The sequence below is a fragment of the Vigna umbellata genome, chromosome 7, assembly GCF_029865625.1.
Source record: "Vigna umbellata cultivar VRB3 chromosome 7, Vumbellata_1.0, whole genome shotgun sequence".
Taxonomy (NCBI): domain Eukaryota; kingdom Viridiplantae; phylum Streptophyta; class Magnoliopsida; order Fabales; family Fabaceae; genus Vigna; species Vigna umbellata.
Genome location: NC_142171.1, coordinates 30,816,830 through 30,838,395, shown reverse-complemented (window position 1 = coordinate 30,838,395; position 21,566 = coordinate 30,816,830). Strand labels below are relative to the sequence as shown.

At 34.3% G+C, this 21,566-nt stretch overlaps 1 protein-coding gene across 6 annotated transcripts; it reads left to right on the top strand.

Annotated features, from left to right (window-relative positions):
* The first annotated feature begins 12,529 nt into the window (after positions 1–12,529).
* On the top strand, positions 12,530–16,643 carry LOC124838107 (uncharacterized). Of its 6 annotated transcripts, none has more exons than XM_088094908.1 (4): positions 12,530–12,548; positions 13,079–13,118; positions 13,245–13,379; positions 14,146–16,643. In XM_088094908.1, exons 3-4 carry the CDS (start codon positions 13,271–13,273, stop codon positions 16,470–16,472), a joined length of 2,436 nt encoding a protein of 811 aa, XP_087951034.1. In that variant the 5' UTR covers positions 12,530–12,548; positions 13,079–13,118; positions 13,245–13,270; the 3' UTR covers positions 16,473–16,643. The 6 variants fall into 6 exon arrangements, with proteins under 6 accessions (XP_087951034.1, XP_087951035.1, XP_047169588.2 ...); XM_047313632.2 differs by lacking the exon at positions 12,530–12,548 and adding an exon at positions 12,569–12,769 and having other exon boundaries at positions 13,249–13,379; XM_047313647.2 differs by lacking the exon at positions 12,530–12,548 and adding an exon at positions 12,569–12,769.
* Positions 16,644–21,566: the final 4,923 nt, after the last annotated feature.

Sequence of the window (21,566 nt, the reverse complement as noted above, 5' to 3'; positions counted from 1 at the left end):
GAAAGATTCTTCAATCTAAGGTTGATTGGAAGGGAAATTGGATGTAGGCATTGAGGCCGAACCAGTATTAATGCTCTATTTGTATTTCTCTCCTTATCTCTTTTACTTTCACTACATACGCATCTTACTTAGATTACAAGAAAGGTTAAAGATCATTCTAAGTTTGCGAAAAGATTTAAAAAGCATTTGTTTATATTGTTCACCAATTCACCCTCCTCTTTGTGTTGAGAAACAAGGCACTTCATTTCTAACAAGAAAGATTCAAGAAACTTTTTGCTTCTTGTCCTCAACTTCAGATAGAAGATTTCATTCTAAGCTTTTATGAAGGCTTAAGTCCAACAGATAGTCATGGGTAGATGTTGTAAGTTGAGGATCTTTCTTAGATAGGTGACTAGAAGATGTTATAGATCTATAGAACGAAAGGCAGTAGACAACCAATAGTTTGAAACAAGAGAAAATTAAATGACCTTGTTGACGGGAATTCATAAGATGGAAATTAGTACAATAGATGGAAAAAAGATAGATGAAAGATTAAACAAGCTAGAGAGCAAACTCGATGAGATTGCAAGCTTGTTTAAAACTTCAACTCCACATATTGCCAAGAAATATGGAATCTGCATCTCAACAGAACATTATTTTGATGAATGTCCTAGCTTGGTAGAAACTACTATGGAGAATACATCTCAAGCTTTTACTACAAACATGTTTGGAGGAAATAGACCGTATCATAATAATCATGATTCATCCTCCAATAGGTATCAGCAGAACATACAACCTTATGTTCCACCTGAACAAAGGCAGCAATCTCAACCTTAAATGTCACTGCAAGATTTTATGAAGACAATACTTCAGCAAAATTCAGAAATCAAGAAATCAATTGTAGAGTTGATTCAAAGGATAGATAACGTAGAAGCTAAGGAATCAAATAAATTGCCTGCATAAATAGTGATCAAGCGAAATGTAAATGCTACTAATTTAAGAACGGGTAAGCAAGTAGAAGGTCCTGATGGAGCCCAAGAGGATGAACATAAGGAGAAAGAAGAAGCACACATTGATAACAATGGAGGACTAAGTGAATCACCACCTAAGACTACCATTGATAAATCCAAGTTAGTATCCTCTAACTCTTCTTCTAAAAATTCTTCTTCATCTTATTCTCCACCTCCTCTATATCCAAATCAGTTGAAGCCCAGAAACAAAAAATTGAGTAATTACACCAAGAGATCTTAAATACTTTCAAGAAGGTGGAGATCAACATTCCCTTACTAGACGTTATTAAACAAATCCCTAAATACACCGAGTTTTTTAAAGAACTTTGAACAAATAAAAGGCGTATTAGGGATAATGAGCTTATCAATTTGAGAATAAATGTGTCTAACTTTGTTAAGAATCATATTGAAATATCACAAAAATGCAAGGATCCAGGTATGTTTTTTGTTCCTTGTGTTATTGGAAGTTCAAAGTTTGAAAATGCCATGCTAGATTTAGAAGCTTCTATAAATTGAATGCCTTGAGGTGTGCTTAAGGACGTGCTTGTCCGAGTAGACAAGTTAATTTTTCTTGCAAATTTTTACATCTTGGATATGAAGGATGATGAAGGAATCAAATCATCAACTATTATCTTGGGAAGACCTTTCATGATGACAACACCAACCAAGATAGATGTGCATGTAGGAACACTAACCATGGAGATAGGAGGCAAGAAGGTGCATTTTAACGCCTTGGAAGCCATGGAGCACCCAATTTAAGAGAACTCTTTGTTTTGTATTGATTTATTAAGTGATGTTGTAAATAATTTTGCTTGTAATTTCCTAGACATTTTTTCAACTTTTTCTCCATCTTTGGATTTTCTTTTTCAAATATGTTGTGCCTAACTTTGGATGACGAAGAAAATTACTAAACAGATGATATTGAGGAAGCGATGTCAATAGATGATACCTTTGTGGCATCCGAGTGTGATGTTAAGGTGGTTGAGATTACCTTAGGTAGTAAAATGTTCCCATCTCTGGTACAACCACCCGTTTTGGAGTTGAAATCCTTACCATCTCATTTGAAATATGCTTATCTTGAGAGGGATGGAAACTCCCTATTATTATATTTGCACTACTTACTGATGAGCAGGAAAAACAACTATTACAAGTTATCAAAGATCATAAGAAAGCAATAGGTTGGACTTTGACAGATATTCTTGGTATTAGTCCTTCTTTTTGTATGCATAGAATACTTTTAGAAGAGAATGCTAAACCAGTGAGACAACCTCAAAGAAGACTAAATCCTAAACTAATGGAAGTTGTCAAGAACAAGTTCACCAAGTTGCTACAAGCAGGTATTATATACCCTATTTCTAACAGCACTTGTGTGAGCCTTGTACATGTGGTTTCCAATAAATCTAGAATCATGGTGGTCATGAATGAGACAAGTGAGTAGATTCCTACTCGTATTAGGAATAATTGGAGGGTTTGTATTGACTATAGGAGATTGAAACAAGTTACTCGAAATAACCCCTTTCCTTTGCCATTCATGGATCATATGCTAGAATGTTTGGCAGGTAAGTTACATTATTGCTTTCTAGATGGATTCTCTAGGTATTTTCAAATCTGAATAGCCTTAGAGGACCAAAATAAGACTACCTTTACTTGTCTTTTTGGTGCATATGCTTATATAAAAAGGCCATTTGGCCTTTGCAGTGCTCTTGGTACATTTCACCGATGTATGTTAAGTATTTTTATAGACTTGTTAGAGCATTACATTAAGGTTTTTATGGATGATTTCAGTGTGTATGGTTCATCTTTTGATAATTGTTTAGCTAATCTTGCAAGGGTTTTGGAGAGATGTAAGGAAATTAACCTTGTTTAGAGTTTTGAAAAGTGTCATTTTATGGTGGAACAAGGTATAGTTTTGGGTCCTGTTGTTTCTAGGAATGGTATATCCATAGATCCTGCTAAAATTGATATTATTTCACAATTGTCGTACCCCTCTTCTGTATAAGAGGTTCAATATTTTCTTGGACATGCACAGTTTTACAAGAGGTTTATATAGGACTTTAGAAATATAGTTAATCCTCTCTTCAACTTACTTCAGAAGGACGTACCATTTGAATTTGGAGAGAAGTGCAAAGATGCTTTTGATACCTTGAAAAAGGCACTCACTACCACTTCCATCATCCAACCACTTGATTAGATGTTTCCATTTGAGTTTATGTGTGATGCATCAAACTTTGTAGTGGAAGTGGTACTTCCATAAAGAGATGGGAAACTACCACATGTGATATATTATGCTTCCCAAACATTTGACACTACACAAGCTAATTATACCACAATTGAGAAGGAATTACTAGTTGTTGTATTTGATTTAGATAAATTTAGATTGTACATATTGCATTGAAGTTCCTTTTAAAGAAAGCAGATTCCAAACCAAGATTGATCAGATGGGTGCTACTACTTCAAGAGTTTGACATTGAGATTCGAGACAGAAGTGGGGCACATAACCTAGTAGCTGACCATCTTAGTAGGATTGAAAAGGAAGAAGATAGCAATCCTATTCGGGATAACTTTCCTGATGAAGTCCTACTAACATTAACTATTTTAAAAAGTATGTATCCTAAACCTTGGTTTATTGACATTATTAACTATTGGTTGTTTATGTTATATCTCCATCTTTATCCAAATTTGAGAGGGCCAAGCTGAAAAGTGAGGCAAATTATTATATATGGGATGAACCATTCTTACTGCGCATTGGTAGTGACCAAGTCATAAGGAGGTGTGTTCCTAACATAGAGATATCTTATGTGCTCAAATTTTGCAATTCATCACTGTAAGAAAAGTAATGCCTTACAAAATCTTTATTAGTTCTTCGGCTTTCTTGAAATCAATAACCAAAAAGTGATGAATCAACAATAAGAGAGAAAGGATAGAAAAATATCAACATAAACAATCTATAATGGTTCGGCTAATCCCAAGCCTACATCTAGTCCTCCTTCAATAACCTGAATTGAAAGGATTCCACTATAATTGATTGAGTTTACAAAAATACAGAGATACCCCTCTCAATGCACTTCGCTCCACACTTAAAATCAATATAGCAATACAAGAGATGAATAAATCTTACTCTCTTACACAATCGAGAACAATCACAACTATCAACCCCTGGCCAACCCGCATAGGTACACAATGATAGATTGTTTATGATGAATCTGATCTTCAAGTCACGCTCCTTTAATGTAGATCAAATCATAATAGCTTAAGCACAATCTCTTGAAAGAATTTTGATGGGTAATCAACCAATGAAGCCTTGATTCTCCAAGTTCACTTCTTGAACGCTTCTGTAATCAAAACTCAATGAAAACGTTAGTATCTGAAAGTGATAGCAAATTCTTGTTTTGAAACTAGTCTCAAGATGCATATATATAGGATTTTTTTTAATCCTGACAAATTATAATCACATAAGATTTTTATGTAATATGTTAAGCTTTTGCTTCTGTTTTAACAAATTATCCTCAGCGTGTAATCGATTATATAAGTACATAAGCCAATTATTAATTCAGTTGATAGTTATAACAGACCAGACTTTAAATCCAAAGGATTAGAAAAAGTAAATTGATTTAATCAATTAGAAAACTTATGTAATTGATTAATCTGATACTTAAGCAAATTGTCTATGAAATTTCTATTCTAACAAATTTTGGCTAGCTTTCTGTTTTAATCGGTTACATACCCTATATAATATATTACTACAAAATAGTTTTCCCATGTTAAGCTTACTAAGTGATCTGGTGAAATCTAATAAATTATATTATTTCATCAAGAAATGAGATATTCAATCTATTTTAAGCATGATTCATTTAACAATAATGAATTCATATATCAAGCACAAAAAAGATAAAGATAAAACAATTATTATGCCATTTGTTGTGCAAGAAACCATAAAACTTTTCTTTTGTTCATCATAAAATACAATAATATTTAAGGAGATTAAAGCTCCCCATTTAACAATCTCTCCCTTTTTTGATGATGACCAACAAGAAACACGTTTTCCGGTTACTCTCTCCATTTGGGCATTAGCAAAAAATGGCCGAACAAGTAACATGGTATTCATATGTGCTAAAGTAACATCCAAATTATATACAGACCATTTAATAATATGATGTTCCCCTTATCAAAAAGAGATATATAACTATGATAGTATATGAGCAATATTTGAATGATATTAGACTATATTAGACCTCAATGTAACAATTTGAAACAGTATATCAGAGTTAATTGACAGATATCAGAGCAAATATATTGATTTCTCATTTGAATAACATTTGATATATCAAGTGCATTTTCTAATTCTCATGTAATGTATACAATGTAGATGAAGTAGTGAGTATTATTGCAGAAATGATAACATGATACTGGCTATTATGCAACTATTATACCAGTTATTTTGTATTTGCATTTTCTCTTGTAGTTCTTACTTTGCCTTTTTCATTCTTTTGGTTCTGTTATGTGCATAAATAATTTCTTTTTATTCACTTTTCATGGTTTACATTAGTTTCCATATTTAGTTGCTTTTAGTTCTCTTGCATTGTTAATTTTTAGCATTCATATGTTAGGAGTAGTTATTGTTTTGACTTGTATGCTTAGTTAGATCAAATTGCTTCATCACTTTGGTTTAGGTTTTAGTTTTTTACATTTTATTTCTTTATTTTCCTTTTAAACAGATTCCTTTTCTTTACTCTTTTCTTTTTAATTTCTTTATTTTCAATTAAATTTCATTTTCCCCACCTTGAAATAGTAAATAATCAGTTAGTAAATAATTAGTAAATAAGTAACAGAAGATTTCAACTAAACACTTTAAACTTAATTGTACCGAGTCCAAGGATTGATACCTATGTTATCCCTATACTTCATTAGTGGAGAAATCTAGCTTTGTTCTGATTTTGTGCAACAAGAATCAATTTAACAAGTATTTTGAAAATTCACAAAAACAAAATAAATAACTTGGATTTTAAACTGAGCCATATACAACCTTTTGAGTACCTTAGCTTTGAATTTTTAGGTTCCATACTTTCAATTAGATCATCAGCAAGCTCATAATTTGTTTTTCTTATTGTCTTGTTGAAGTTTCAAATTCTATTTTGTTCTAGTATGTTTTCTTCTATTTTGTGTTTCTTGTTCTTTTGGCTTTCAAAACCAGTATTTCACCTCTGTTTCTAGTGTGTGGTTGTCTTGTTTTGCACTTAAAAATAGTGGAAAAATAAGTACTAAAAGCTTTTAAGCAAAGGCCTCAAAAAGAGTACCAAAGAAAGCCTAGAAAAGTGCTGAAAAATTCTATGCATTTAACCAATACCACTGTTTTGCTTGGTGAATATGTTTTGAATTTTTTGCTCTCTATTTTGTGCATCTTATTGCACTTTCTAGCAGCTTAAGTATTGGCCAATGATGCTAAAAGAGTGGCCTTAGTTCCCCATGTGCTCAAAGATTGCCAAAGACAAGAAACACCACCTTTATATTCTAGTAGTTTTTGTTTTTGTGCATTTACCCTAGTACCTTTATTTAGGTAATCTTTTTGAGTGCTTACCCTTATTTTGCTACCATTTAATTTCTTGTTTGCCTTCTTGGTTTTCTTAGTCTTTTCATACACAAATTCCTTTTGCAAAGCCTTTATTGTTTTAAGACCTTTTCTTTCTTTTTCCTTAGTTCTCCTTTTAGGTTTTGTGGCTTACTTTGTGGTGTAGGTTCTCTTTTTGCAGTGAGCCAACATCTTTGAAGTAGCATCCTAGGTGGTGGAGACCTAGTGGGAGCTTGAAACTTAGAGTGGTAGCCAAGAAGAAATGAGTGAAAGACTTGGGAGGAAGAACCATTTGTTTGTATTTATTTGCTTTGTATTTGTTTCCTTTTTGCATTGTAAGTTTTGGTCTTGTTAGGTGTCTTGGGAGAGTCTTTGGTACCCAATTCCATCTCCTAACAAGAACCTCTAAACCTTGGTGAATTGCATTTTTTAGGGTGGAGGAACCAAAGTTGTTCTAACTTAGTCATTAGGTTGCATACTTAGTTTATTTCTTTCTTTAACCGTGGTAGCTTAGTGTGTGTCTACTTTTATTTCAATTTTTATTCCCTTTGAGAAGTTTGGAGTAAGAGTACCTAAGGTAAGCTTTGGCTAGGAAAGGTTGGTTCTTAAGAAATCCATTGTGATTCAACTTCCTTTCCTAGAAGTGAACTTGGGTATCTTTCGCTTCCTTAAGTCTCTTAAGGAATTTCTTTTTAAATACTAAGTAATGTGTTTGTGCATAACATTGTTTTCTTGAAAACTTTAAGAATGTCTAGGACTCCTTCCTATCAAATTGGTAGTGATTGGTAGTGATTCTAGTGAAGATGCCCATTCAAGTTTAAATAATATGGCCAAAGAACTAAAATCACTAAACATTAGGCAAAAAAAGAAACCGTCCAAAAAGAAAAAGAAAGAGTTGAAAGGGAAAAGTATCTTGCTTCCTTAAAAGAAGTGCTTAGAATTATTAATGAAAAACAATAAAAAATACAAGAGAAGATTAAAAGAAGAAAGAAAGAAAGATAAAAGGGAGAAAGAGGAGCAAGCAAAAAGAAAGCAAGAGACCATACAAAAAGAAAAAGAGAAAATTAAAAGAGATGCCCAACTTTCCATTTTAGAGGAGGAAATTACAATTTTAAAAGAAAAAGATGAGAGGATGAAAGAAAAAGAAGAGGAGACAATAGAAAGAAGGAAGAACAAAGAGAGGAGAGGAGAGAAAAAGAAGAGAGTATGAAGAGAAAAATAGAAGAGAGAGGGATGAGAAAGAAAGAAGAGAAAAAGAAGAGATTGAGAGAAGAGAAAAATAAGAGATTGAGAGAAGAGAAAAAGAATTGAAGACACCTACGACTCCCTCAAAAATAATTGAATCTAAGATGATTAATGGAGCTTTTCAATCTTTAAACTTTTCTCAATTTAGCATTAATTCATCTTTATTAATTACCACTTATAATCATAAGAATTTTTCAAGTTTACCTCTTTGTTCCATTATTTTAAACTTCTCTTTGGATAGTTCAAAATCACAGTTTGAGTTGATGTTACTTTCTAGGTTACAATTAACTCAAAGGAGACAAAAGAACAAAGTTATGATGCTTGGGGATTTCCATGCAAATATATTTTGTAAGTGCTGGGTTATTGGGGTCCCTTCCTATGTCGAGAATAGGCCAAATAATGTGAACTATTATGTCTCACTTTTTTTTAGTGAAGATGAGTTACATTAGTAGGACACGTTAGAGTCATTTTAAGAGATGAAATAGCCAAGTGAAGAGAAGAAGTCATTCACGCATAACATAAAACTTGCATTGGTGTTTTCGTCGTTGTGAAGTCGTTCACCGTTGGATCGAGCTGATTTTTGGACAGTAGGTTTCAAACATATGGTTCTCCATTCTGACTGTTCGGATTATTAATGGGAGGTCTAGTTTGGAAGAAAACAACCTCGCATCAAAAACTCTTTTTAGAGAATTTCATAAAATCTGCATTGATGTTTTCGTCGTTGTGAAGTCGTTCACTGTTTGATCGGACTGATTTTTTGACAGTGGGTTACAAACATTTGGTTCTCCATTCTGATTGTTCGGATAATAAATTGGGGATCTAGTTTGGGAGAAAACAACCTCGCATCAGCAGATCTGTTTTGAAGAATTTTCATCTTCTTGGTTCTCATTTGTAAGCATTATGCTTCGTTTAGTTTGGCTGATTGAGAACCCTATTTGATGTTTTTATCAGAGGCTCTTTTGCACCCTATTATTGAGAGTATAACATGTCAATGATTGGATCTAAATGATTCAAGTGATGTATTATATGTGTTTAAGTATGTTTACATGTGTATGTGATGCTTGAATGCTTGTATGATGTGTTAAGTATGTTTCCACGTGATCTAGGGTTGATGTATGTATGTTTGAAAGCTTGAATCATGTCCAGGATGTGTTTTGATTTGAAAATAATCGATTACCATTAGTTATAATCGATTATCTCCATGCTAGTTTTGAGTGTGGTTTTAGGAATAATCGGTTGTTTGGGATGATAATCAATTATCTCTTCCTATAGGATATTTCTAGGTAAATTTCACTAAGATAATCAATTATCTTAAGTGATAGTCGATTATCTAGTGCATTTTGGTAAAACATTGGCGAATCTGATGAAGAATGCATGTGAACCAAGCATGAGGAGCTGTGGAACATAATGATAATTAAAGATTGAGATTAGTGGTTATGTTTAGGGTTAGTTTGGCTTGTGGTTGAGAGTAGAGCATGAGTGAGCGTTGAGATGTACCTGAATATGTGATTGATGAGCATGAGAGTGAAGGATAAGTCTACTTGTTGTGTCTCATAAATCTTGGTTCTATTTACGCATAGGTGTTTCCTTTTGCCTTGTGTGCATTGAAAGGAGATGATCTGTAGGGGAGGCTACAAGTGGGTTGGAGTGGCTATTGTCGGTGAGGTAGGGTACAGAAGTGAGATGGACTCTTTCCACTATGGTATTATGGTACAATGATGCTCATGGTGTTGTTCATGACTAGGATAGTCATGATGGTGGTGTATCTATGATGATGATCATGGTACTTGAGATGCTCTAGGTTGTGTTATGTTGATGTTGGTGTTACTATAATGGTTATAGTAAGTTGTTAGCATATGTGTTAATGACTGGATAGACCAAGGGTCTATGTGTGAGATGTTAGTGATGACATAAAGGGTTAGAGATCAAGGATCGATGATCAAAGTTTAAGGATCGGGGATCGAGGATCAAGTAATTTAGCATGATTGAATTGTTTATGTTAGAGATTAGGAGTCCTATTGTTATTACTACTATGTATGAGGCGTTTGATTATGATTGATATATATAGAAGGTATGTATCTTGTTGTGTGTTTGATTATGGTTGGTATAATCAAAAGATATGTATCTTGTTGTGATTTTGTTATGGTTGATATAATCAATATGTATATATTTGTTATGACTATTTTATCGGTAGCTTACCCCATAAATGTTTATGTTTGTGTGTTTGTGAATGAAATTATCAGCCATGATAGTATAATGTGTTATACATTAACATATAATGTTACAGATATTCCAAAGACGTGATTGATTCATGAGTTAAATATGTTTTTAGTCCCTAAACTATCAAGCGATTTTGGGTTTCGTCCCTCTTTGAAATGTTTGTTCATTTTCGTCCTCTTAGTTTTGAAACTCTTATTTTTAGTCCTTAAAATTGAACAACATTAAGTTTTCTTTGATGTGGCAAACGACAAGCAACATCTTTTCCTTTTTCTGAAACGTGTCATCCTTCTTTCATGCATCTTTGACTTTTAAATGTTTGATTCTTTGACTGTCAAATGAAAGGTTACCACGTGACATTTTTTTCTCAGAATTAGGGTTCGGTGAAGATGGAGGTTTTTTCGGCAAGCTCCGCGGTGGTTTGGTTTAGATGTTGAGGTTAGGCGATTGGAGGAACTCGATCTAGGTCATCTTGGTGTTGCACCAATTTGGGATGCTAGCATGGGTGTGGCTGCTGCCCTCTAGTAGTGTCGTGAGGTGCGGCAACAACGGTGGGTTATCTTCTTTAACATTGTGCAAGCTGCTTTGGATCTCAGTGTGAAGCCTCTACAATTCTAAAAACCCTTTCAAGTCTTTAGTAAAACAAGAACAAAAAACAGACCACGAGATGATGATGCAAGAACATAGCGTTGCAAACTGTATAATATTAAAAATTAACTATAACCGATCGGAAGAGCATTTATTGTCTAGAAAAACTTCAATTTGAAAATTCTATTTTTCTTTTGGTGAATATTGAAATTATTTTCCAACCACAAACAAAGAAGGAAGAAAAGCATTAGTACCAATTAGGCAACTAGGGAAAAAGGAGGAAAGACCCATGGATAAATATCGCATTACTAACTCTACAATATAACTGGTATGAATAAGATAATCCCATTAATTATTAACAAGAGAAATTCTAATACAATTTATCAAACTAAAAGTGTATACTAGTTTGCAAATGGATGATGATGTAAATGTTGGATGATGAGTGCATATGTTATTTGTTAATTTTTTTTTTCTTACGGTAGATGTAAAAATGTAAGGTAAAGAGATGAAGAAAATATTACCTTCCATTCTTGAAAGCCTTGAGTGCTTTTGGGGTTCAATTTTTTTATGGCAACGACCATGCCAGAGCCTGGTTTGGCAGGGGTAAGATTCTTCTCATCCAATCAGTCCTTGTAGACTCTGCCAAACCCACCTTCACCCAACAATGTGTCGCCCTTGAAACTCTTGGCTGCGGATTTCAAGTCCCAAAAACTGAACTCCTTCAAGTTGGGCCGTTCCAGAATCTGGCCAAAAGGGGAACAAAATGGAAGAGACCCTTCGCTATTGAACCATTCTTAGGAAGACAGGGTAAATTTGTATCAAACTCATTTTGAATATGTTGTGACCCAAATTTTCTTTTCCATTTGATGAGCAAATGTTTGTGTCATCATATTGTTCAGAATTTTGGTTTGCACTCAAGGGATTCACCAAATCATCATCTTTAGGATCTTCATCACTTTCCGATTCCTCTACACGGATAGGCACATGAGGTTTAGATGCATGAAAGAAGGATGACACGTTTCAAAACAAGGAAAAGTGATATGGCTCGTCTTTTCCCACATCAAAGAAAACTTAACACTGTTCAATTTTAAGGACTAAAAATAAGAGTTTCAAACATAAGAGTTTCAAAACTAAGAGGATGAAAATTAACAAACCTTTCGAAGAGGGACGAAACCTAAAATCGCTTGATAATTTAGGGACTAAAAATATATTTAACCATGGATTCATTTGAAGGTATTTTGTTTTATAAGTTAAGACAATATAATTGAAATATTTTTTTCGTTATTTTATTATTCAAAATAATATATTATGATAAGGTTTTGTTTAAATACGTTTTTTTAGATAAATTTTGAATTTTAGTCATTTTTAATAACCCGTGACATCTAAGAAATAAGAGTATTATAATAATAATTATTATTAGGCTTAATATCCTATTTTGTCCCTAGTTTCGCTCGAAAATGTCAAATTAGTCCATTATTTAAAAAATGCGTCAATTACGTCTTCACTTAATAAAATTTGCATCAATGAAATCCCTTCCGTTAAATCCGTACAAACAACGTTAATTATTTTTCTCTCTTATTAAGTAACGCCGTTTGTACGAACTTAACGGAAGAGATTTCATTGATGCAAATTTTATTAAGTGAGGACTTAATTGACGCATTTTTTAATGGACTAATTTGACATTTTCGAGCAAAACTGGAGACAAAATAGGATATTAAGCCCTATTATTATTCTTTTTATTATTATTAACTTTATTATTATTGTTAACTTTATTATTATTATTATTAGTTTTATTATAATTATTTTATTATATATATATATATATATATATATATATATATATATATATATATATATATAAACAATTTTACTCACTCATAGTTATTGTTACTCTTTGCATTCTCATATATTTTATTCACCCTTTCTCACCGGGCTCAGATCAGGTGAGTCACATTTTTCCCTTTTCTTTCCTTTTCTCTAACTCTTCTCTCTTCCTCTCTCTGTGAAAGTTTGGAATTCATTATTCAATCTTGGGGTCTTATTTTTCTCTCCCGTTTCTATAATTTATTTTCCTCGGTTTGCTTCCGCGAAAAGCGTTCTGTTACTCGATGATTTTCTGTAATGGAGTTTATTTTAATTTTCTCAACAACAAAATGCTGAAGAGGTGGATTACATTGAATTTTTTTTGGTCGTTTAGGTTGAAGTCAATAGCCCCGTTACATGCAGTGCTTTTGTTCTGCGAAATCATCATTTATTGAAAATATTAAAATATTGGGTGTGAGTTTCGTGTTATTTCTTGTTCTTTTATAAAATAAAAAATTGATCTTGGAAATGCTAAATATTTTCGTTTTTCTGTTTTTGAAATTATAATAATGGATGTCATCTCTTAAATTGTTGATATATGTTCTTGTTTTATTTTCCATGCTTTTTTAATGTGAGAGTTTGTACAAGTAATCTTTTCTTTTTCATGCAGGCGTTGATGGCTTCTGGAATTGATTAAGAGAGAGACTTTGGTAAGATATTCTTTGTTTTGTTATGTGGAAGCCATTCAAAATACCGGTCTCATTGTCCTTCATTTTTGTTTCTCTGCAAGTAGCTTTCTCACCCTGGTTGTGTCTTTCCTTTGCATGTTGTATTAGGCAGTTTATTTTATTAGCAGGCAGCAATGGATTTGGTTTTGACCTTAGGAAGAGTAGACACTGATTTTGGTGACGAGACAAAAGGGACTGGAAACACCATCATGCATGAAGAAGCCCAGGGGAAACTTGGAGGCTGTAAGATTTTGGTGTTGAACTTATTATCTATGGTGATTGTGAATTATTTTGGTTGTTGGTAAATCTGGTTTTCTAGTTTTGTACAGGTTTTAAATTAATCTGAGCATCTTCATTGGTGATGAAGGTTTTATAGTGATTCTAAATTGGGCTCTACTTTGTCATATCAAATTTAAGTAACCCACATTTATATACTTTTTTCTAACTGTAAAGTAGTTTTTTGTTCATAATTAACTCTTTTGATATAAGAAGTTCTACTTAGATTTGAGCAATCCATTGTGTTGTAGGATCATCTCTGATAGGGGAAAAGTAAGGAATGGTTTCTTAGTTTGCGTTGAGAATCACTTTCCCATACCTTCCAATGTTAAATTTATTATCGATTATTTGGTGCACTAATATTTTTAGTGGTAGAGCTTAGATATCTTCAGTATATTTCATGATTCTGATATGTCATCCTTCTACCTGCTTGGAGAAAATGATCTTTCAAAAGTGGACGCTTGGTTTGCGTTTTATTTCTATTTGATATCTTCCTCTCAATTGGTGCTTGATTCATGTGTGGAACAAGCGTAGGAGGGCTTATGTTTATATATCATTTAACTTACTTTATTGAATATTGGTATCCTGTGTGGGTTCTTCATGTTCATCATCATATCATGTGCCGAATGATTGTAAATAGATTGACCGCTGTTTAATAGTGTAATACACAAGGTCTCATGCTTTCAATTGGCTAGCTACAAAGTATTGATTGAGTAAATTTTTTCCTTCACAGCAGGCTTTGATTCCAGAGATCGAAGAAAGAGCAAGTACCTGTCTTATCCTTATACAAACCTTAGATCAAAACAAAATGATTTACATGCTGAAACTAAAAACTTGAAGACACAATGTCATTCTCAGAAAAGAGGGGCTTCAAGTTTTGCCACTAACCCTGCAAACATATCTTCGTTGAATGCTAAATTGGGTAGCAAGAGGTTCCGAAAGAACTGGTACAGAAAGTTCGTCAGCTGTAATAATCTGTCCAGCAGTCCGGAATTCATGAATGCATCTATAGTTGATGTACTCTCAGGACTTTATTCTACAGCCGTTGATTGTATGTTTCCTGTTGGGAAGGAGAGCTTTGGCTTAGTTGAGCAGTTCGTTTGCAGATATAGAATATCAAACTATTCTGATGAGGCTGAACTTGCTACCATACAAGTTAATGCACAAGAACTGGGGAAACCTGTGGGTAATGATTTGCCAGATACCGTAAGTAAGAAGAGAAAGAACAGTAAAAGGGAAAGTGCAGTTAGGCGGAAGAGAAAATCACTCAGTGGTCTATCAGATGTGAATGCAAACACATCTAGCATTGACTCTCAGATGCCTGGGAAAAAAATGAAACAAAAGACGAAGATGGAAGAAGCAACTTTGGGGCAACAGCTGCAAAATGTTAAGACAAATTTAATTGGGGGAAGCAGCAAATACAGCTCAACCCCTGAAACTTCACCAAATCTCAGTTGCCTTGCTTCTGAAGGAAAGAGTGTGTATAAAAGGAGGAAAAAGATAGAAGCACAAGAGAATGAAAGTGCTCAAATTACTTCAGTGTGTACAGATACCAAAAAGCTTAAATGCAGTTCACTGGTAGTAGATTTGCAGCGTACATTCCCTCCTGTGCCTGTTGATATTCCTGAGAGAAATAATAGTGGAAATAAGGAAGAACTAGTTTTCATATCTATTAATCCAGAGTCATGTGTTTCCCAAGAAGGGCTTGTTGGGAGGATTAATGATAATAGCTTGTCGGTAATTACTAAGGCAGAGGCTGATACTGTCCTGGTAAGTAAAAAAGCATTAAAGAACAGCATGGAGAAAGCAGCAGGAGTGCATCTCAATTATAAACTTGCTGTGGGAATGCCTCACAATAGCTTGGGGAAAGCAGCAGAAGCGCATCCAAGTACTGAACTTGTTGTAGAGCAAACAGGGCTGAACAATAGCATGGAGAAGGCAGCAGAGAACCCTCTCAGTACTAAACTTGCTTTAGGGGAACCTAGGCTGATGGATAGCACAGAAATGGCAGCAGAAAAGCTTCTCAATACTAAATCTGTTGTAGAGATACCTGACCTGAACTGTTCTGGTGCTGAATGCAATTCAATCAGCACAGAATTTGATACTGTCAATTTCACTTCAACTGAATTGAAACCAGAGTCGAGCTTACCTGCTTGTTCAAGGCCTATCAAAACTGCTATTAACAGGAGACAAATGGACGGTTATGAATCTCTTGGAAATTGTCTTCTCCTACAATTTGCCCCCGTAGCCTATATCCCATCAAAAGAAGATCTAATGACAGCCTTTTACCGTTTTGGTCCCTTGAAGGCATCAGAAACTCAGTTGCTAAAAGACATTGGTAGTGCTCAAGTAGTTTTTGTCAGAAGTAAAGATGCTGCTGCTGCATTTCATAGTTTAGAGCAGAACAAATTTGCCTTTGGTTCTACTCTTGTTGATTACAAGCTCCATCGTTCTTCTGCACCCGGTCCACCTGTGGAGCAACTCGTGATCCCTGCCCAACCAACTGGGTTTATGGCAATGCCTAGTGTAACCCCTACTCAACCAATTGGATCTATGGCAATGCCTGGTGTAACCCCTGCTCAACCAACTGGGTCTGTGGTAATGCCTGGTGTAAACCCTGCTCAACCAACCAGGTCTAAGGCAATACCATGTTTAATGCCTACTCAACCAACTGGGCCTATGGCAATGCCTGGTGTAATCCCCGCTCAACCAACTGGGTCTGTGGCAATGCCTGGTGTAAACGCTGCTCAACCAACCTGGTCTAAGGCAATACCATATTTAACTCCTACCCAACCAACTGGGCCTATGGCAATGCCTGCTGTAGCCCCTACCCAGCCAACTATGACTGAGGCAGTGCCTGTTGTGACTCCTACCCAAAAAACTGGGTTTACTGTGCCAATGCTAGGTGAAACACCTCCTTCCCTTCAGGACATGAAGCAGGGGTTGCAAATGATGGAATCAGTCCTGCAGAATTCAGGGGGTAGCCTTTCTCCCCATATGAGAGCCAAGTTGGATTCTGCAATTAAAAACCTTATGAGAAAGGTGAATTCCGTGACCTAGGTCTAAACAGTGGTCTGGGAAGCTTTTCTTTCTAATATTATCATGGAAGTAGTTAAGTAAATCACAGTCGTTTCAGGGTTTATATTTTTGTTCTCTTTCAGTGGTTGTACTGGTGGTACTTGCATCCCCATTCTTTGAAGATATTTTATGCACGAGTGTAGTTCGATTCAATATCTTTCAGTGCTGACGAAGTTTTTAATTAGCATTGATGCTTCTATATTACAGGACAAAGTAAGTTTTAACAATCTCCAAATTAGTCATTAAGAAATTTAGTTATAGTTTGGTAGTCCTTGATAATTCAAAACCTTGTTTGCATGGTTAAACTCTATTAATTCGAAGAAAAGAGGATTGTATCCATTAATTCCAAAATGGATAACAAAACTTGTTTTCCGATAAAATTAAAATACTTCCTCTGTTTATTTTTCATTATTGAGAAAAAGTTATATTATAAAATTCAACGCTGTATTACTTTTATTTTCAATTATACTCTTATTTTTGAAAATGTAAACAAATATTTTTTTATTTCATGTCACTGAGTGGATGACTTATTTTATCAACCAACTATTTTATGGATAATTGAAACACGGAAATAGAAATGGGGTTTGAATATTGTTTTGAAACCTTTTTGTTAGACGGTTTTTAACAATAGTTAAGACATTTAGTTTTTAAGAAAGTATTGAATGGAAAACTTGTTTAAACATAAAAGTAAAACCCTTTTTGATTTTATATTGATTTGTCCATACTGAGCTATTCTCCCTTAAAATCCTGAGCTATTTTCCTGAGCTATTCTCCCTTAAAATCCGACAGAAGATTATTCTACTATAGAGGATATAAAATATATATAATGAATTCTGAAAACTTATAAAAAGATTTTTCAAATATAAGTCTTTTAAGAGCTTTAGGAAAGAAAAGAGAGAGTATATTAATAATCTTAATAGCAAAAGTTGTTATATTTTCTTATTTCAAACTCATTTATATAGACTTTTTTTAAAAAAATTTGTTATTAAGAAATTTTGACCTACTTATAGAGATGTAGCCTTAAGGTAAAGTCAGAAGCTATGTTACGTCTTGGTAGAGCAACTATGTTGAGCATACAAAGGGAGAATGCATAAAGTATGTATAGGCATTCATTGAATATCTTCTTTTATTATTGTTGTTCTGATTATGAGCAAACTATTTGATGAAGTTAATAATTTACATAGAAAAAAAGGAAGTATAACAAAATAGACAAAAGAGTACTTGAACATACATGCATTAAAGCGTTAGATGACCTAATCATTTAGGCATGATACATATATTATTGTTTAAACCTTGTTTGTTTTGAGTAACTTTAAAACCTTTAGTAAGGTTATACATATCCTAGACAGTCTAACTTTTTTATTGGACACTTTTGCCATTAGATATTCTATTATGAACTCTATAGTGTTTAATGTTTATCAGCCATACATTAGACGTTCTTGTATTGTTTAGACACTTAAAGAGTAGTGTTTAGCACTTCAAACATATTGTCCTAGACGATTAAGCACTATTTCGTTTTAGAAATGATGTTAAACTTCAAAACAAGGTTTTCTTAGACGATCTTATCTTAATAATCTCATTCCTTTTTATGTTTAACAAATACACATGCTAACATGAAATAGGTATCACGGATATCGAAAACAATGATATACTAGTCGTGATAGATTTTTTTCAGAGCATATGTATAATTAAATTCAATTTTATCATGCTAGTTGTTTCGCTATTTTTTATTGAAAGAATTTTAATGTAAGTGAATCAGAGCAAAGATAGTTTTAATTTCCATTTCATAAAATCAAAGCATATGATAGATAAATCATTTAATCATCTTATCAGAGCAATATTAATAGCAACAAGGATAATTTAGAACTATATATTTGCATGAGATCATAGTATGAAAACCAATTCATGGTATCAAAGTGCATAATATATCAGAGTAAGTATTACAAATGTAATGTATTAGAGTTAATATGATTGAAAAATGGGTTCCCTAAGTCATAAATCAATATATGCAATGTATCAAAGAATTTATAACAACATAACATATCATATTAGAGCATGTTATCGTAAAATAACTTATAAGGCAAAATGAATCAGAGTAAAACAAAACATATAAATAATAATGCATGAGAAATAAAAATCTCCCTTTGACTTATTGAACTCCCCTAACTTAGTATGATCTCCTTAACTTACTTTCCTAAAAATAGTTCAACATCTACTTTTCTCCCCCTTATTTGATAAACATAAAAGGGATTGTAAAAGAGACATAATTGCCTAGTGGGAGGTGGTTGAGGTTGGGTTAATGGGAGTGGTGAAAGAGGTGGTTGAGGTGCTGGTTAAGGAAACAATTGGATGGTAAGGGCATGAAAAATGGTTATGATGGTGTTGTAACTGAGAGAGGTTTAAACTTGGACATCCAGGTATCCAATGGCTAGGAAGACTTTTATATCCTTGAGAGATCTCTGAAGACCTATTTGAATTTCTTCAAACACATTGTCATCAGATAGGGAAGAGGTGAGAGTAAGCGAATAAGTTCGGACAGATGTGTTCTTCAACTTGTTGGAATAGGCCTTGTTTTGGTTGTTTGTCATTTGGTGGGTTACTGCTTGAGCAATAAGCATACATGGAACCTAAGGGAGAGTTGTAAAGGCCTGGTAAACGATTTATGTTGGGGTAGGTTTCTTGGTTCCAAGTAGGAGTGGGTAAAGGGCTAATGGCGTTGGATGCAATGTTTAGGTAGTATTGGGAAGGTGGATGTTGGTAGTTTTTATGGGGGAAGGACCAAAAAATATAACAACTTAGCAAACAGTAATAACACAGCGGAAATTCAACCCCCCTTCTTGTGAGAATCTGTGAGGAGCACCAAACAAATAGAACAAAAATAGAATCCAAAGCACAAAGAGACACCAACAATTTTTAACGTGGAAAACCCTTCAATGTAAGGGTAAAAACCACGAGTTGTCCATACCAAAGAAAAATCCACCATGATCAATAATAGGGTACAAAAGAGTCTCCAATAATAACACAAAATGATGTGTTCAATAAGCCAATTTAGATAAGAACAAATGCTTACAAATGAGAACAAAGAAGATGAAAATTCTCCAAAACAGGGCTGCTGGTAAGGGACCAATTTCTCCCAATCTAGACCTTCGATTTACGATCCAACGGTCAGAATGAAGAACCGTATGTCTGGAACCTATTGTCCAAAAATCAACTCGATCCAATGGTGAACGACTTCACAGCAACAAAAACACCAATGCAGGTTTAGGGTTTTGCGGGAATAACTTTCTCTTCCTTTTTCTCTCACTTGGCTTTTGCCTCTCTTCAAATGACTCTAATATGCCCTACTAATCTGACCCATCTCTATTTAACCTAGTGAGACATAAAGGTCCACACTATTTGGGCCTATTCTCCACATAGGAAGGGAGCCCAATAACCCAACAAATCTCCTCCTCACGACTATGTGGAGATATCCGCCAAACCGGCGATCTCAAAACAAACTTCAAACTTTCCTATTGGCAATGTCTTGGTCATCATATCAGAACCATTATCATCTGTATGAACCTTTCCTAATTCCAACAACTTAACATCCAAAACATCACGTATCCAATAATACCTCACATCAATATGTTTGGATTTAGAATGAAAAGTTGGATTCTTACCAAGATGAATAGCACTTTGACTGTCACAATACAACAAGTATTTCCCTTGCACAAAACCAAGCTCCTGCAAGAATTTCTTCACCCATAACAATTCCTTACATGCTTCAGTAAATGCAACGAATTCTACCTCAGTAGTAGACAACGCTACACACTTTTGCAACTTTGATTGCCAAGCCAAGGCTCCCCTTGCAAACTAAATCAAATAGCCTGAAGTAGACTTCTGGAATCAATATCTCCAGCCATATATGAATCTGAGTAACCCACCAAAGTAGGGTTATCACCTCCAAAACAAAGCCTCAAACCACTAGTACCACAAAGATACCTCAAAATCCATTTCATAACATTCCAATGCTCTCTACCTGGATTTGGCAGAAATCTACTAACTGTACCAACATCATGTGAAATATCAGGCCTTGTACATACCATTGCATACATCAAACTACCCACTGCAGAAGCATAAGGAACTTTGCTCATATTTGTCTTCTCATCTTCATTTGAAAGACTTTGTTTAACACTCAACTTAAAATGAGTAGCAAGAGGAGTACTACAACTTTAGCATTTTCCATTTGGAATCTTTGCAACACCTTCCGAATGTAGTTCTCCTATGATAGCCAAAGTTTCTTCTCTTTTCTATCACGATTGATACTTATACCAAGAATCTTCTTAGCAGCTCCCATGTCTTTCATGGCAAATGACTTGCCCAGTTGCTTCTTCAACCTGTCAATTTTGGATACATCTTTCCCAACAATAAGCATTTCATCAACATATAACAACAATATAATGAAATCATTCTCAGAAAATTTCCTGACAAAAACACAATGGTCAGAAGTAGTCTTCTTGTAGCGTTGCTCACACATAACAGACTCAAACTTCTTATACCACTTCCTCGGAGCTTGCTTTAAACCATATAGGCTTTTTCGTAGCCTACACACATAGTCTTCCTTGCCTTCAACAAGAAAATCATCTGGTTGCTTTATGTAAATCTCTTCCTCCAAATCACCATGAAGGAAAGTTGTCTTCACATCCATCTGATCAACCTCCAAATCTAGAGTAGCAGCTAAACTTAACACAGTTCTGATGGATGTCATCCTCACCACAGGTGAGAAAATCTCATTGAAGTCAACACCCTTTCTTTGTCTAAAGCCTTTCATCACTAATCTGGCTTTATATCTGGTAGATGTAGAATTTCTCTCTTGCTTCACCTTGAAAATCCACCTGTTCTCTAAGGCTGTCTTACCCTTAGGCAACTTCACCAAGTCATAAGTGTGATTATCATGCAGAGATTTGATTTCATCCTCTAGTGCATCTAACCACTTTTGCTTTTATTCACTTTCAATGGCCTCCTCATAACATTCAGGTTCTCCCTCATCAATCAACATCACATACTCATTCGTAGAGTGCTTCTTAAAAGGTTGTT